The 17,423-nt window shown below is 60.0% G+C and overlaps 1 protein-coding gene across 1 annotated transcript in view; it reads right to left on the bottom strand.

Annotated features, from left to right (window-relative positions):
• Positions 1-191: 191 nt before the first annotated feature.
• The window catches only part of CSNK1G2 (casein kinase 1 gamma 2), a 42,715-nt gene continuing 25,483 nt past the window's right edge, over positions 192-17,423 (bottom strand). Inside the window, exons 2-12 of the mRNA XM_059869664.1 lie at positions 16,486-16,982; positions 9,169-9,209; positions 8,565-8,634; positions 8,053-8,201; positions 7,375-7,609; positions 7,085-7,170; positions 6,650-6,734; positions 6,425-6,573; positions 5,922-6,005; positions 2,588-2,694; positions 192-2,178 (exon numbers count right to left, since the gene is read on the bottom strand). Coding sequence (XP_059725647.1) covers positions 2,124-2,178; positions 2,588-2,694; positions 5,922-6,005; positions 6,425-6,573; positions 6,650-6,734; positions 7,085-7,170; positions 7,375-7,609; positions 8,053-8,201; positions 8,565-8,634; positions 9,169-9,209; positions 16,486-16,672 — 1,248 coding nt within the window. The 5' untranslated portion in view covers positions 16,673-16,982 and the 3' untranslated portion in view covers positions 192-2,123. The remainder of the gene's footprint in view (positions 2,179-2,587; positions 2,695-5,921; positions 6,006-6,424; positions 6,574-6,649; positions 6,735-7,084; positions 7,171-7,374; positions 7,610-8,052; positions 8,202-8,564; positions 8,635-9,168; positions 9,210-16,485; positions 16,983-17,423) is intronic.

Genomic DNA, 17,423 nt, shown 5'->3' with positions numbered 1-17,423 from the left:
TCGGCTGTGCTGCTGTTCCCTTGACCCGTCCCCCCGAGATTTTCCTTCTGCTGCTCCAGGAAAGGCTCCTGGTCCCCCCTGCGAGGGGCTGGGGCTGCTCCCACCCACTGCTGAGGTAGCCTCCAACAAAAAGGGGATGCTTGGACAATGTCCTCACCCTTGGGGCCACACAAGAAGCACAGAAAAACGTGTTGGGTTTTAAAGATTTTTTTATTTTATTTTTTTGTTTTTATTAAAAAAAAAAGCCCCTAAATTCTATGGCTTCCAGGAAGCATCAGAGAAATTGAAATGCCATATCTGTACACTTGGTTTTAAAGCAGTAACTAAACTCGCAATGGAACAAACGCTCTCACGTACAATCGCAGTATTTGGACTCCTCGCTGGAAAGACAGAGAGTCCCGGGCTCGGCCACGGCCCCGGCGGCCGAGGGTGTGCGCACAGAGCCGGGCACGCCGGGCACACCCTCGGGGCCGCCTTCCCTTCCCCTCCGCGGCTCCTCTTCGGCCTCTGCCGGGGCTGCTCTGAGCCGACGCGCTGACAAGGGACCACTTCCAGTGAAAATTTTAAGGCGATTTTTAAAATTCGTTTGTTCGCCTCGCTGGGGACACGAGGCCAAACGTTGCACGTCCCCTTCCCGCCGTGGCCAGGGACGCAGCAGCAGCTGGGGCTGCAGCCCGGACAAGCCAAAGCCGGGGTCAATCCGAATTTAGGATGAAGAGGGGCCGTGGGGAGGGCACGGCCCCGTGGGAGACCCCACGCCCCCCGAGCCCCTCCACAATCCGGGGTCTCCAGCCCCCCGAGATGGTCAGTTTGGACAAATGTTTCAAAGCAGCCACAGATGGTCCCATCCCTCCCCCGCCCCCCCCCAGCACAGCCTCAGCCCCTTCCCTTGGGGCAGAACAACAGGGTTTTGGTAAAGATAAGTGTGTCCCCCCCCAAAGTGTCACGATCAACACACACGACAGAGCACGGGGTCAGTCACGTGGGGAGCTGCAGTGCCCTGGGGGTGGCGAGGAACACGGGGGTTCGGGGGGTGTCCGTGTGTCAGTTCCAGAACCTGCATTTCCCCAGCCCCAGGAGCAGGCCGGGAGGATCCCGCAGAGGGGGATGCCCCGGTGAGAATTCCACGCTGGCAGAGCCGCTCCACCCCGCGCCCTTCACCGCCCGGCCCGGCCCCCAGCCCCGGCCCCCCGGGAGCAGCCGCGGGGCCTCGGGGGGCTCAGGCTGCAAAACCAAGAGGCCGATCAAGCCCGGCCCGCACCTACAGCTGTTGTGGAAACATCCAGCCCCAAGACATGGCAGCACCAGAGACGAGGCTGCTTTGCTTCCCCTCCCTGCTTTGCCACTGCCATTCATGGGTCCCTTTGGTCTCGGCCGTCCCTGTCCCTGTGTCCCCCAGCCCCTGGGAGTCTCGGACCTGCTCTCGGCGGGACCGGACGGCGCCTGTATTGCTCGCAAAAGTGCATCGTAAATGAACTGTAAACGCGTTTCCTCTCCCCGCCCCGCGCGCCCCCGGCTCTCCCCGCCCGAGCGGGGCCGGACCGAGCCCAGCGCTCGCCACCAACGGCCTGACCGAGGGGGAGCCGGCGGGGACGCGGGGCGGGGCCGGAAGGAAGAGCAGAATTCGGTAACACTGAAGATGACGGTCAAAGACTGACGACTCAGCACTCTGCACCGAGACTCACTTTAAATTAACTTAAGAGACAAAGAAGCAACAGAAAAAAAAAATATTCCTCCTTAGCCCACTGCTCTTGAAATTGTCTTCGTCTTCTTCTGACAGCGACGGGTCAGAGTCTGTAGTTGATCCCCATTTCAGACTGGTTATAAACTCAAAACAAGTGACGCCGTGGGTTTTTCTCTTTCTCTTTTTTTCTGTTTGACGGACGCAGGAACTTCAGCGAAGTTGGGCTTGGTTCGAGTAAACGGCCACGAGTGGCGGAGGAAAGGACAAGCAGTTTGGGGAGGCCCCGCTCCCCAGCTGCGCGTGGGGCGCTGGGGGAGCCCGTCCGGCCCGGCCCCCCCGTCCCCGTCCAGCCCGAGGGGCCGTTGGCTCCGCGGGGCAAGATCAGCCACGGCCAGAGGGAGAGGAGCCATCGCTCGCCGCTCCGCCCGGCCCCGGCAGCTCACTTGCGACGCTTGGTGGTTTTCCTCTTCCTTCTCTTGAAGAAACAGCAGCACCTGGGGACAGAGGGGACCCGTCAGCACCAGGGCCACGGCACGGAGGGCGCAGCAGCCCCGGGGTCAGGGAGGACAGAAACTCCTCGGTGCCTTGGTGAGCCTCACGTGGGCAGAGCTGATCACCAAGTGCCTCTGGTACAGGGCAGGGGCTGGACTGGGAGCACCACAACGGCCACCAAAAGTGACACCTGCCACAGCAAATGGCACCGACCAGGGGAGTGACACCGACCGTGGCACACAAGGCCATGAGGCAGGACCAGAGACTCCAAAGGAGAAGCAGTCCCAGATCCATCCACGCCCCTCTCTGCAGGAGCCTCGGCCAGGGCGAGATGGGAAGGGCTGGGGTGGTGGTGGCCCTGCAGGGACACCCCTCACGGGGGGCCAGGGGACAGCTGGGCTGGGGCCTTACTTTGTATCGTCTGTCACCTCCACCTCGGTGGGGGCTGTGATGGGGGCGTTCGAATGTCCTGCCGTCGGGTCATCTGTGTTCAGCTCTCCGTTGGTGGAGCTCATCACCTGGGGAGAGACGAGTGTCAGCAGGGGCAGCCCGGGGGTCTGCAGCCCTTCCCCTCCTTGTGGGGCACAGGAGCCACCCAGGAGACCACCCAGCTCTGCCCGGGAGCACCGAGGTGCCCTTGGTGGCAGGATGGTGCCCTCACCCAGATCGCAGTGCTCGGCCTCGGTGCTGAGCTCTTCCCAAGAGCCCCATCACAACAGAGTGGTCTGAGCCCCTCAGAATGCCCCTGCAAGGATCCCAGCTCCTGGGAGCCCCTGCACCAGGAGAGGGGCTTGCTGGCAGCCAACTCCAGTGTGGGTGAGAGACAGGGCCTGGGAAAGGTGACAGCTCCAAGGAGCCCTTTCCACAGCTGAGCATCTGAACATGACTTCTGCTTCCCAGCACCAAGACTCAGCCCAGTGCCTACCCTGCGGGCTCAGGCATCCCTGAGCTCCTGCCCACTCACCAGGGCAGCAGGGTCAGCCACAGTGCCAGGGCCAGGAGGACATCCAAGCCACCAAGGCAACTGGGAGGTGCCTGAACTGCCATCCTGTGCCTGCTGCCCACAGGCAAAGCCAGGAGCTCCCTGGGGATGCACAGGCCAAACACTCTCCAAGCTGCTCGGCCCCCGTGAGGACCCTGGGCCTTCCCCAGCCCCTTGGAGGAGCTGCCACCCGACAGGCAGTGCCCAGCCAGCAGGGCCACGTCAGGCTCCAGCCCCTGACACCAGCACAGAGACCCCTGCACATCACCCCGCAGTGCTGGGCGCAGGTGGAGCACAGCAGGAAGGTTTGCAGAGCAGCAGTGGGGAGGAGGAAGGAGATGAGGGACAGGAGGAGCGAGGCAGAGCATGAGCTGGGCCCTCGGAGTGCCTGGGCCTGCCTGGCACCACGGAGTGCCCGGCCTTGTTATGGCAACAGCAGGAGCTGTGCCCAGGCCTGGGGCCAAGCACCAGCAGAGTCACCGTGGAGCAGCAGGAACGAGCAAGAGTGGCGGGGACGGAAGCAGAGACAGAGGAAGCGGCGCAGGCCCAGCCAGGGGGACCCAGCATGGATGTCCCACCATCCATGAGGGAGGGACCCCCAGGCCGAGGCAGGGCTGAGGGGCAGCGGGCAGGAGGCGGCAAGGGCGGCGAGCACGGGGCTGACGGCGCCAGCACAGGACCGAGGCAGGGCCACTGCAGGGGACACGGCCAAGGAGTGCCCGGGAAGGGAGGAGAAGCAGGGCTCGGAGCCAGGGCTCCAGCCAAGGAGGCGCAGGGAAGTCCCTGTTCAGACGAGCGGCACTGGGGGCAGAGCGACACCCACTCAGCTGCCGTGCTGCAGCGTGCCTGCCATCCATCCATCCATCCATCCATCCATCCATCCATCCATCCATCCATCCATCCATCCATCCATCCATCCATCTCCAACCACCCTCTAATTCCCCCTGGTAGCACCAAGGGAGCCCAGCAGCTCCTGGGAAGCAGCACCAGCTTCATCTGTGAGCCGTGAGCATCCCACCACACCACAGGGACAGGCAGTACGTGCTGCAGCCGGGGCAGGACCCCGGGATGTGCAGCCCCGGGGCGGGGGAGCGGGGCTGGTCCCGGCTCCGCGGGTGGCCACGAGGCCCAGGGTGGCTCCGCTCCCTCCCGCGCCCGCCCCTGCCCCAGGAGGTTTCATGTACCTGCACAGACCCCCCGAGCCTGCCGGCTGCCAGGTGAGCTCCCAAAGGCTCCTCGGCAGGCTGCCCACCGGCCTGAGGATCCCACAACTCCGTCCCCTCGGGCGGCTGCTCGCGACAGGCAGGAGGAACAGAATGAAAAGAAACAAAAGAAAAGAGGGAGAATGGGGAAGAGAAGGGAGAAGTGGAGGGAAGGAGTGGGCAAAGTGGCAAAGGGAGTCGAGAAAATAAGACATGCAAAAGCAAAAACATGACCGGAGCAGCTCGAGTTGGTGATTGCGGAGGGCACCCGTGCAGCACCGTCCCGGCGGCTCCCAGAGCGGTCCCTGCAGTGACAAGGGGGTCTGTGTCCCCCTGCCACCTACACACACACCCCCAGGGCCAGCCCCACACAGCCCCTGGAGCACAGCCAGCTCCAGCAGGGCTTGGGGGCTGTGTTTGGGAGCAGGCTGGGGCAGCAGAGCCAGAGCTGCAGCCAGGACCGGGTGACGCCGCATCCCCAGGACGACGCAGGGCTCGGCAGGGCCTGTGTGGCACGAGCTGGGCCAAACCCTCCCCTGGTGAGCACAGCACGGCCCCAGAGCTGCAGGGACACTCTGTGTCCACAGGCTGGACACTGCTCCCATGCTCCAGGAGCTCTGTGCTTTGCTCTTCCCCCTGCTCTGGAGAAGGGATGTCCAGCATGGCATTTCCCTGGTGCTGGGGGCACAGAGCAGACCTTGCTGGGAGCGAGCTCCCAGAAATGAGCCAGAGGTGATTTGAAGATGCTTCCCTCTCCCCAAGAAAGCTCTGCCAGTGAGAGAAGGGGCTGTGCCAGGCTTCCTGTGCTGGGCAGGAGCAGCATGGGGAGGACAGGGTGCTGCACCCCCTGCTCCAGCCCCTCTGCAGGTGCTCTGCCCCCGAGGAGGTTTGGGAGGACAAGGGTTTGTACAGGACTGCTGGGAAACACACGATGTTTGCTCTCGGTGGCAGCAGTGCCAGAGACATGTGTCCTGCAGCAGGGCAGGACAGGCCACAGCACTGGAGCAGTTCTGAGCAGCCTGGCCCCTTTCCCACACAGCTCGGCCTGATCCCTGCCCCGGGCTGGGCTCCCTGTGCCCTGGCCATTCCCAGAACAAAGGCAGCCTCAGCCAGGGGCAAAATGCTGCCAAGTTGCCCCCCGGTCCTGCCCTCCCTTGTCTCATGTCACTGTCCCATCAATGGAAGGGCATCACAAGCAGAGCAGCGAGTCACCCCATGGGGACAGTGTCCTTAGAGGTGGCTCATCCTGCACCAAGCCGTCCCCCACACCCCAGGCTGGACCCTGCCCCTCACCAGCTGATATCCAGGCCTGGCACCCCCCAGTCACACTACAGCCCCCACAGTGCCTCCTCCCCCTTCTGCCAGGCCACAGGGACATTGCCCTGGGCCCCAGCGAGCCACAGACCCAGAGCTGTGGGAGGGAACTCCCACAGACAGCACTGAGGGAAAACCATGTTCCAATCCCTGCCACCATCCCTGCTGGGCTCCACGTCCCTGGAGCTGCAGCCTGAGCTGCCCAGCCCATGGCCCTGTGCCCCAGCCAGGCTGTGCCATTGCTCACCTGGTGTTTGGTGTGTGGCTGTGCTTTGTCTCTGTTCGGGGGCTGCACCTGCACCTCGCTGTGCATCGTGCCAATGGGGGTGGGCTGGGGACACAAAGGACAATGTCAGTGCAGCACGGAGCCCTCCCAACACCCCGCAGCCAGATCCAGCCTCTGGCCAAACATGCCAAACCCCCCAGAACCAGGCCCTGATCACTGCCCCTACCCCTGCCCCAGCAGTGCCATGTTTGGGATCCGGCTGCAGCGAGCCCAAGAACGCACCCACGGCAGAAAGTGAAGTGCCAGCTCGGCTGCTGGGGTCCCCTTTGCTCCAAGAGCCTCAAATTCCCGTGTCACAGCCCTGGAGCTGGGACTGGTGAGGAGGGTGGAGCTGGTCCCCTGGACACAGTGTGTGGCAGGGATGGCTGAGAGCCACCTCCTCCCTGGCTGCTGCCACCGACCCCGCGGTCCCTGCTCCCTGGGGTGCCTCCCCCTGTGCCCCCAGGCCCTGAGCTCTCACTCACCAGAGGTTTCCCTGCCCAGTCGTATTCGTAGTCGAACACGTAACCGTTCCTCTCGAACAAGTCTGTGAAGAGCTTCCTCAGGTAGTCGTAGTCGGGCTTCTCGAAGAAATCCAGGCGCCGCACGTAGCGCAGGTACGTGGCCATCTCCTCTGCGGGGACACGGGGGCTCAGGGGGACAGGCACAGGGGGCTCGGGGCGGGGGGCTGGGCTGGGCACTGCTCTCACCTGGGAAGTTCTCACAGAGCACCTCCACCGGGGTGGCTCTTTTGGTGTCACCAATCTTCTGGTACCTCTCCTTTAGTGTGTCGGCCTGGCAGGGACAAGGGGGGTCAGCTCAGGGGCCAGGCACTGCCCTGGGCTCTCACACCATGTGTGATTTCCTGGGCCCCCTTTCCCACGTAACTCCTTCCCAGCAAAGTCCCTCCCCGGGCAAGTCCAGAGGACAAATCCCAGGTTTCCAGGACAGCCACTGTGAGAGCAGCTGAGGGGACACAGGGAGACCTGCAGCTGCTCAGCACTGCAAGGGCCTGGCATGGAGCTCAGAGCGGCAGGGTGCCAACCCTCCAACAACCCAGGGGCCAAACCTTCCCCCTCCCCACGCTGGGGCACAGCCACACCCACAGGAAGCCATGCCCAGGGGCAGCAGGAGCTGGCAGTTACCTTGAGGCCTTGCCAAGGAAGGCTCCCACGGAGGAAGTACATAAACATGTGCCCTAATGCTTCCAGGTCGTCCCTGCGGCTTTGTTCTGCATGGAGAAAAAGAGACATGGGTCAGTTCCCACTACAGCCACTGCCCCTGTCGAGCCCCCAGATCCTGCAGCACCCCATGTGTCCTGCCAGCACCCTGAAGAGCAGGAGAGGCAGCTTGTCCCCAGCCCCACCTCTGGCACCCCTGCCCTGCAGTCCCCCCCTTCAGCCAGGAGGCAGGGCTGGCTGCCTGTCCCACACACCTTTCCCCAGGTGGGTGTTGATGCTCATGTAACGTGCTGTCCCTGTCAGGCTCTTGTGCTCTCGGTAGGGGATGTGTTTTTTGGTCTCGGGGTCGATGTACTCTTTGGCCAGGCCAAAATCGATGATGTGGATGGTGTGCTGCCGCTTGCTGCCCGGCCGCCCCACCAGGAAGTTCTCTGGCTTGACGTCTCTGTAGATCAGGCTTTTGGTGTGGACATACTCCATCCGTGTGATCTGGGGCAGAAGCAGGTGTCAGTGCCAGGGCAGAGCCCCACCCTGTGTCCTGCACACCCCTGCCCTGGGCCCTGCTCCAGCCGCCTCGCCCCTGCTCCCCTCAGCCTGGCCCCAAGGACGGGCTCCTTCCCACCACGGGACACAGCCCCAGGCCAGCTGCACCCTAGGCACAGTGAGATGCTCTGAGCACGCTTAGATGCTTGTCAAGGCTCAGAGAGGGGCTGTGAAGGGGTGGAGAGCCCTCCCTTAGCAGGGAGGGGCTGAGGTATGGGTGAGCCAGGCTGGGTTGTGCCAGCATCCTCCCCCCATTCCCCGTGGGATGCCCATGGTGCCCATACACCCCCAGTTCCCCAGTGCAGAGTTGTGCAGGGCTCCAGGGGAGGTGCAGGGCTGCAGGGGAGCCGTGCAGGCCTGCAGGGGAGCCATGCAGGGGCTGCACTCACCAGCTGGATGGCGATCATCAGGACGGTCTTGAGCGTGAAGGTCCGATCACAGAGATCGAAGAGATCTTCCAGGCTGGGTCCGAGCAGCTCCAACACCATGGCGTTGTACTTCCCACAGGGGCCAAAGTAGTAAACCTGAGGAATTCCTTCTGCAAGAGATGGAGCAGGGGCTGTGCAGGGCTGCAGCAGGGCCACGCTGTCACAGCCATGCCACTGCCAGACAGAGACAGGGGCTGCAGGGGGGGATGTCCCTGCACAGCCAGCCTGGCTCTGCTTAGGGCAGCTCCACCTGCATCCCTGACTCTGCCGCCGGGGTGGGGGGAAAAAGAACTAAATCAAGAGAGATCAAAGATGAGATGAGGCATCTGTGTAAAGCCAGCCTCTCCCTGTGGAGCAGATGGGCAGGAGCTCCAGCTGGGGGTGAAGTTGCAGAGTCACACTTAGGGAAAGCCTCTCTCCCAGCAGTGCCCCTGGCAGGCAGCTCCCCAGGGCAGCCCAGCCCAGCCCCGTACCTGCATTGCCGAGCTGCTTGTAGAACCGATACTCCAGGTGCAGCTGGGGGGCCCGGGATTTTATGGGTTCCTTGGAGGAGAGAAAGGAGAACAATTAAGTAGGAAGCAGGATGTTCAGGGGGTCTGGGTGTCAGACACATCTTTCACAGGCTGGCAGAAGCTGGACTGAGAGCATTTGGGGTCGGGAGCAACTGGTATAAAATGGAGTTGAAGCCTCAGGGGATGATGAGAGAAAATCAGCCCATATGGGAGCCAGATCATCTCATCCAGAGAGGGGAATACATTAATGGAATCAGGTACCAGTGGGGCCACCCTCCCTGCTGCTGGCACTGGCTGAGCACAGCACAGGCCATGCTGAGGGATGGGAAAAGCAAGACCCAGCTCTTCCCTGCCCAGACCCAGATCACCCCACCTGCAGTGATGTGTGCTCCCAGACCGCCCTCAATTCTGAGCAGGAACAGAGCGCCCCCACAGCCCCCCAGCCACCACATCCATCACATCCCAGCCCAACACCATGGGAGAAAGGGGAGAAGCCTCCTTCCCAATGGCTGGAACATCCCCCACCCCGACCACGGAGGAACCCCCTGGTTTGACAGCCACTCACCAATTTGATAGCTACGTATTCGTTTGTGTAGAGATTCTTGCCTGAGGGGAGACACAAAAAGGAGATGAAAAGCAGTCCCTGCATCACCCCCACCACACATCCACCACTGTCCCTGAGGGCTCCTGGGCTCAAAAACATTCTGAACAGGTTCTGCAGCTCCCACAACACCTGAAGGTGCCTCAAGACACGGGGAGCAGAATCCACTGTGGGGAGTTGCAACATGCCTGCTAATTATCCCCAGGTGGGGTATGTGGATTCCTCTGGGATGGGGAGGCTCCTGGGGGCTGGAGCCAAGGCTGATGGGAAGAGGCAGCATCAGGGATGGGACAAGACTGAGACTTGGTGCTTCTCCCAGCCCCACAGGGGGAGGGGCTACAGAGGGATGGCCAGAGTTGGGGGACACTGAGTTATGGCCAGGGGGACCCTGCAAAGAGTGGCAGGGAGGAAGGACACCCAGGAGCACTGGCACAGCTGGCAGTGGTCTGAGGGCACCACAGGCCGGTGGGAATCTGTCCCCCAGGGCTGGGGTCACTCTGGGAATGGCACATACTTGTGTGTATGTGTGTGTGAATGAACCTCATCCCTGGGGATGGTCCTGCCCACCCAAGGGCACAAGGGAGGCCTGGAGCAGATCCATGGCATGGCCCAGACTGTACGAGGAGCTGAAGGCTGCAGGGAGAGCCCAGGGAGTGAAGGAGCAGCTGTGGCACCCATCACCCTGTACAGGACCCCAAGAGGGCTCCACACCTGCACAGGACTTTTCACACCATAACCACAGGAAGGTTGAGCTCGGGGTACCTCCACATCCCCCCAAAACCAGGGGGCCAAGGAAAAGGGGACAGACCTGAGAAGCAGCAGCACAACCTCTGCCCAGGCCCATAAAGGCCAAGATTAAAGGTTTGCAGGAACAGCTCTGAGTTTTCCCTGTGCCAGAGCCTGCAGGAGCCCGGGCAGGTGGGGGTTAAGGGCAGCAGTGATCCCCAAGCCTGGCATGTGGGTATCTGATGGAGCTGCATCTGTCTCCTCGGATTTTCTCCAAGCAATTTGCTTAGGGAACAAGCTTCTCCTGGCGTTAGATTTCATCTGCTCCCAGTGCTGCTCTCCACCTGAAGCAGCCATAAATCCTGGCCGGGTGACATCAGAGGCAGCTGCTGAGCGCCACGCTCGCAGGATTACGGGAAGAGGGATGAATGGGAGATATTAATGGAGCAGCTCCTCCCAGGGATGGGCTCTGCAGCCAAGGAGGGGCTCAATCCTGCTGCCTCCCTGACCCTCTCCCATCCCAGGGGACCTCTGCCAAGCCACTTTGTCTGCTGCTTCTGCATAAAGCAAATCCCTTCACAGTGATTAGGGAGGAAGGGATTTGGGAGGAAGAGAGGGAGGAACGTCTGCGAACACAGCGGGTGCCAGATCCAGGGGGTTTGTCCCATCACACACTGACATTTCCTGGGGAGCAGGTGGGACACCCCCAGACCCGTGCATGGCTCCACAGGGCCCTACAGTGCAGTCCAAAACAATTACTGTTGCCTTCAGGGCAGCAACATGGGATCAGAAAACTCACAGCTGGATTTTCCCTGAGGTCAGGCAGGATTTGAAGGGGGAAAAATATAACATGGCAGGAAAACTGCCAGAGGCACACTGCAGAAGGGACTCAGCAGGGAGGGAGAAGGGATGGAGGCAGGAGAATCCCCAGCAGTGGCATCTGTCCTGTCCCCACCACACAGTGGTGGCACAGAAAGCTACCAGCAACAAGGCTCTGGAGCTGGCAGCATTCTCCCAGCCCAAAGGAGAGTCAAAATAATTTGGTACTCCCCTGGTCCAGCCCTTCCTTGGGGGGCTTGGACACAGCTGATGGACAAGATGGGGAGCAGAGGCAGTATGGACTGGTCAAATCATCACCCTCTGCTTCCTCTTTCTGAATTAAAAAAGGTGCAAATAGCAGAACTGGCCAGTCATGAGATTAATAAACCAAGAGAAAAGAAAAAGCAAAAGAGCAAGGAGGGAGGATTCCAGGGAACTCCCCACTCCAGCTCCTGGAGCCACCCGCTCTGCCCCAGTGCTCCCAAGGGGGCACCTCTGACACCCAAAATGTGCTCAGGGAGTGCCTAGGAGGCCTAGAGCAGGCAGGACTTGCAGCACAAAAGGTGCTTTTGAAAGGAAATAAAAGAGGAAAGTGGTGAGATGGGTGGCAGAAAGCAAATATTTGCACTGCAGGGGCCTTTGCCCGGCTCGGTGCCGGAGGTGCCTCCAAACCCAGCTGGCAGCACCTGAGGATGCAGAGTGGGAACAGAAAAGGCTGAAGGCAGGAGCAGGCAGCCAGGCCTGGGGCCAGGGTGGGTTAGAGCTGGATCTGGCTCTCTCTGCTCTCCCTCCCCAGGGATTTGGCAGCAGTGCCCAGCACCTGCTCCTGCACGTCAGGGCACCAGGAGGAGCCCGGCTCTGCTCTGGCTCCCAGCTGGGTCCCCATCCAAGCAGCTCAGAGCCATGGAATCACAGACACTTTAAGGTGGGACAAGACCTTTCAGATCACCACTCTGATCATCAGACAGCAGCACCACCATGTTCACATTAGCCCAGGTTCCCAAGTGCCACATTCACACGTTTTTGAACACTTTGTGGGTGGTGACTCCACTCCTACCCTGGGCAGTCTGTTCCAATGCTTCCCAACACTTCCTGTGAAGAAATTTTCCCAATTTCCAGTCTAAACCTCCCCTGGCCAAGCCTGAGGCCATTCCCTCTCCTCCTGTCCCTGTTCTCTGGAGCAGAGCCCGACACCCCCGGCTGTCCCCTCCTGTCAGGAGCTGTGCAGAGCCAAAAGGGCCTCCCTGAGCCTCCTTTGCTCCAGGCTGAGCCCTTTCCCAGCTCCCTCTGCCTCTCCTGGTGCTCCAGACCCTTCCCCAGCTCCATTCAGGTCTCTGGACACGCTCCAGCCCCTTGCTGTGAGGGGAAAAGTGAGCACTGAGATTGCCCCTTGCCCGTGGCACAGCACTGTGCCCACCCTGGGCACCTTTGTGCAGCAGCAGCAGCACAGAGCTGTGCCTGGGCACCAGGATGGGAATTTGGCTTCCCAGACCTGGGAATGCAGTGAAAGAACAGGGGATGAGGCAGCTCCACACAAAGGCAGCCAAGCCCAGCCCTGCCAGCACTGCAGCTCCAGTGACAGTGGCTGCACCAGGCCAAGCAACAACAGCTCTGTGGAATGCTGGGATTTAACACCATCAGAAGAAAAATGTTATTTTAGAGCTTGACCTTATCTAAAGGAGGCTCTGAACAAGCAGGAGGAAAAAAGTCTGAACCTTCAGCAAAGGAGAGAGGAGCAGCAGGAATTGTGTGGGTTCTTCTCTTCCAAAGCCTCCAAACACACCCATGTGCCCCCTCTGGCACGTGGTGGGTCTGTGGCTCTGGCCTCTGGGGGGTGGCTGAGCCCTTGGCCACACTGCAGGTGTTCACAGGGAGGTCTCTGCAGAGCCCAAGACAAGAAAGGTGTCACGAGCAGGGCACTGAGCCCAGACATTTTTTCAGAAGGCACCTTTAGTGGCCCCAGGTAACTCCCAGTGAGTTCCTGGGAGGCTGCAGGACAGGCCTGAGAGCGAGCTTGGGAATGTCCCCAGCACCTGCACATGACCCTTCAGCTGGCATGGCCCTGGCCCAGCTGCAGCAGTGAGCTGCTCCTGGCTCTCACACTGCACACAGGCTCACCCCCCGTGTTCTTCCCTCTAAAATCCCGAGTTTACTTTAAAAGATAATTAATTTCAAGCTTTTAATTTTGAAGGAAAGCAGCTGCTGTGGCTCCAAGCTGCCAGCAGCAATGCACACAGCAGGCTGGGGGAGAGGGGTGGGCACTGAGAAGCCACAAAAAGCACATTTGCAGAAGTTTACTGCTGATGAACAGAAGCAGCAGCTGCTGCCAAGTCCCCCAACCTTCTCTGCACCCTGCTCTAGGCTGAGGCTGCCCTGGGGCAGCTCCATGGCACAGCCTGGCAGGAGCAGCAGCCTGGGAAGGGGCCCTCAGGGAGCATGCCAGGACTAAGGGCAATTCCTGCCTCTGAGGCAGCCCTGCACCAGGGCACGACCTGCACAGCACCCAGGTGCTTTGGGCTCAGTTTTGACCTTCCAGCTGAATGTCTGGGTTTTCCTCCTCTCCCCCTACCCCAGCCCATCCCAAGTACTCGTGAGTAGCTGCTAAGAGGAACCTGCCCCAACAAACCTTCTCTGTGAGTGTGCTGGCCCTGCTCTTGGGGTGCAGGGAGCTGGCAGGGCTGCAGCTCAGCTGTGCCCAGTGCCAGGGCACACGAGCCACCAGCCACACTCTGCCACCAGCGTCCTACTGCCTCGTGTTTCAGAGGGCAGTGCCCCACCCTGGCAGAGAGTGGGGCTGGCTGTGGGCAGCACGTGGGCAGGGAGAGCTCAGGGGGTGCAGGCAGCAGGCACTGCCCTGGGATGCAGTTGGAAAGCCCCAGGAGGAGCTGGGGTGGTGCTGGACCACAGCTGGAGGCTGGCAGGGGGAGGGATGAGCACTCACCAGCTCAGGGTGAAGCTCCAGGACATAAGAAGGTAACAGGACCCAACACTTGCACAACACCAACCTGCCCCTCTGTGCCAGAGGGCTAGGGCAGCCACCCTGCTCCAGCTCCCAGCCCAGCTCTCCAGTCATGCTGGTCCAGAGAGGAACTGGCTGGCAGCACTGCCAGAATGGGACTGGCACCACGTCCCTGCATTGCCCAGGATGCCAAGGCCAGCAGGGACAATCAGGATCCAAATGCACAACCCTGGCAGCCACAACTCCTGCCCACGTCATTCCCCTTCTGGCTTCCCACAAATGCCTTATGCCAATTGTTTTTTTATATTTCATCTTTAAACAGATCACTTGATTTTGGACACCTCCTACACAGGTGGACATTTGTCTCTACCTGGGGCAGCTGAGCTGAAGCACCCTAAGGACAGATCACCACGTGCCCCTCGGTGTGGTGGAGAAATAGGGCAAAGTGGTACCTTTTTGGGGAAGACAATGTCCCCTTCCTCCCTCCCCACCACTGGGAGATGGAGGAGTCACCTCCAGGTACATTTTTCAAGATCTTATGGCCTTTGGTATGAGAGGGAAAAGGCCAAAGAAGGTCTGGGAGCTTTTAAATACCGAGCTGCAGTTTGGCAGCCTTGAGGACTGAATTCTCTACTCCCAGGGGAAAGCTGAGTACCCAGCAAGAGCTGGGGAACATCCCTGCTCATGCCACCACTTCACAGCAGGAGCCCTCTGGTCCCTTGCCATTCATCTGCAGCTGGAGGAATCCCTAAATCCTGAAAGCATTCCTGAGCCCTGATGCAGTTTGGAGGCACACCTAAGGAAGAGATGTGATTTTAGGAGAGGAGCCACATAGCTGTGGCTTCCACTGCTGTGATGAGATCTCGTGCTCAGGCCTCTAGCATGTTATGGCCAGGCACTGCAGGGTGTGACAGAGCAAAAAAGCCACGTGAAGGGACTGGAAGCTTCTCTTGCTGGTGGCAAGGACAAACTCTCACTGTGAGAATCGACCACTGTGGAGCCCTGGAGCGAGAGCTCGTGCTTGTCCCCGCAGCCACGAGCAAACCGAGCCCAACTGCTCCCAGTCCCTGCAGCAATCTCCCTGTCAGTCTGACAGACATTCCTCAGATCCGTGTCAGACTCGTGTCCCCGGAAAATGAGGGGGAGGCCAAGGCAGGGGGGTCACACTGACCCTCAGCACTGAGCACAGCAAAGCAAAACAGCCCCAGCCTGCTGCCTAGAGCAGGATCCTGGGATCCAGCTCACCCAGAAACACAGATCCACTGCAGAATGCTAAGTGGCAAGTAAGAAAAAGGAGGTGCAAGGACACAGGTGGACTCTGCACAGCTCAGGGCTCTCTGTCCACTGGCCCAGCAGGGAGGCACTGGCAGCAGGAGCAGCCAGATCCATCCAGGGAACTGAAAGGAGCAGCTGGTGTGGCAAAATCCCGCAGTACCTCTCCTTCCACAAGCCCTGGGTATGGAGGAAGGCTCAGAGCTCCTCATGACAGCAGGACAGACAGCTGAACAGGGGAACTGCTCAGCTGGATTTGCAGCAGAGCGTTTCCCCAGCTCTGCAATTACGCGGTGATCCCGCCGGGAAGTGCGGGGACGGACGGGTGAGCCTGGCACCAGCCAGTCTGTCACGCAGGGAAGAGCTGACATTAACTCCCCACACAGGGAGGGGGGAACTGACCTCACCCCAGCCAGGGCTGCCACAGCTCCTCCCCAGGCCCACGGTCAGGGCAGGTTTAGCTCAGAGCTCAAGGCAGGTTTAGCTCAGAGCTCGGTTTGAGAAGGCGCTGCTTAAAATATCACGGAGCAACAAGGCCGTGGCTGTCACAGGCTCTGGGGACTGCCTCTCTTCTTTCTTCCCAGAGCACAAGCCCCTTCCCAGAGCACTCACAGCCAAGCTGGCAGGGACTCCACCCACATATTCCTGGAGACATCCAGACTGTGCTGCTGGCACAGAGGTGCCTGGCCCTGCCAGACCACTCCCAGCTGCCTAATGCCAAGCAAAGGGTTAACAGCTTGCTGAAAAGTCTCCAGGGACATTCCCAGTCCTGGGAGAGGAGCAACCTCCCCACCCTCCAAACAGGAGTTTGCTTGAGGAGTTTCCTGATAAACTTGGTTCAGAATGGAAAGTGACTATGGAAGATGCTTGGGTTTTATTCCTCCCTTTCTCTGACCTGCACAGAATTTCAGGAGTCTCAAATAACTAGTTTCAACAACTGAAGAATTTACCCAGGATTCAACACGGATTCTCCTCCCTATATGTTTGTACCAGCAGAGTGAACATCCCTCAGGCCCCCATGCTCCATCCCCTGTCCCGAGGCACAGCAAGAGGGCAGCACCCAGAGCACAGGCAGGGTGATATTTGGTGAGCACACAGTGGCATCTCCTGAATCCTTACTCACTCAGTGTTCCTGGATTTGGGGGACATCCAGATCTCTGTGGCCACCACTGCTTACAACAGACAGATCCAGGCTGTAGTGTTCTCCCTGACAGACCCAGAGAGCAACAAGGCAGGGGAGGAGATGGGAAACACCTCTGCAAGCAGTCCTTTGGGCTGGGATGGGCCTTGGTAGATCAAGCACAGCGTGAAAGGATGAAGGAAGTGGAGCCTCTGTGACAGAACAAGGGCTACCTGCAAGGGGCAACACTTCCACTCTGTGTGGCCAGTCAGCACTCCTGTGCCCATAGCCACAGGCTGTGCCAGCTGCTCCTGCTGCAGCAGGAGGATGGCAGGGCAATCCTGGCAGGAGTGGGTACAGCGAGGACAGAGATGACCCTTCTCACCTAGACGGAGCTCCCCGAAATTGCCGCATCCAATCTTCTTGCCGACACGGAAGTTGGGACCCACCATTAAGACTCCCGAGTTGGTTCCAGCACCCCGGCCTCCATGACCACTCCTTCCTCCACCTGTCTTGGACATTCTTTTACCTTCCTCCAGCTCCCCTTTCCCTCCTCTCTTATCAAAATCCATAAGTTTGTGATACCCCGGCCTCTCCACGGTTACGCTGCTGCCATACAAATCCCAGAGCTGCCGAAAATGGAAGGGTGAGGAGGAAAGAAGCAGGGTTCCTCTTGGTTAATACAGCATCCCGGGGAGCGCTGGGAGGGCGGGGTCTGGAGAAGGAGGGGCAAAGGTCCGTCCACGGCTGCTGGGCTACTGAAATGTTAGTGCTTCCCAAGGTCCCGCCGGGACTGTCATCATCGCCGGTCACAGGGAGCTCTTTGGTGGAGAGAACATCCTGCAGACAGGGTCCTCCCAGCGCAGCTCCTCGGTGTCCCAGCTGTGCAAAAGGAGAGGCAGAAAGTCAGTATGAGAAGGCAGAGGGCAACAGAGGGCTGTGGGCTCTGGGTTCCTCAGAGTCCCTCCAGCACCGTCCCTGCAGACAGGTAATTCCTACAGCAATGACAGTACTGCAGTTGAGGGCTGGGAGAAGCTGGGATAAACATCAGGTCCCAGAGTGCCCCATGGCTGAGAGGTTGGTTTAAACAAACAAACAAATGAATTTTAAAAAACCTTGGCCTGAGGTGAAATGGTTGATGAGCATCTCCATGTTGGAGCCAGCCAAGAGTGATGTGGGGACAAAACTGTCCCCATGGGGAAGGGCTGCTGGCAGCTTCTGGAAGCATTCAGAGGCACCAGCCAGGGACTCTGAGAGCCCCCAGGAGCAGAGGACACACATGAACCCAGCATTATGGGCACACCATGCCAGGCATGGGGCTGC

This window comes from Haemorhous mexicanus, chromosome 29 (assembly GCF_027477595.1).
Source record: "Haemorhous mexicanus isolate bHaeMex1 chromosome 29, bHaeMex1.pri, whole genome shotgun sequence".
NCBI classification, from domain to species: domain Eukaryota; kingdom Metazoa; phylum Chordata; class Aves; order Passeriformes; family Fringillidae; genus Haemorhous; species Haemorhous mexicanus.
This window is presented reverse-complemented; position numbering and strand designations above follow the sequence as displayed.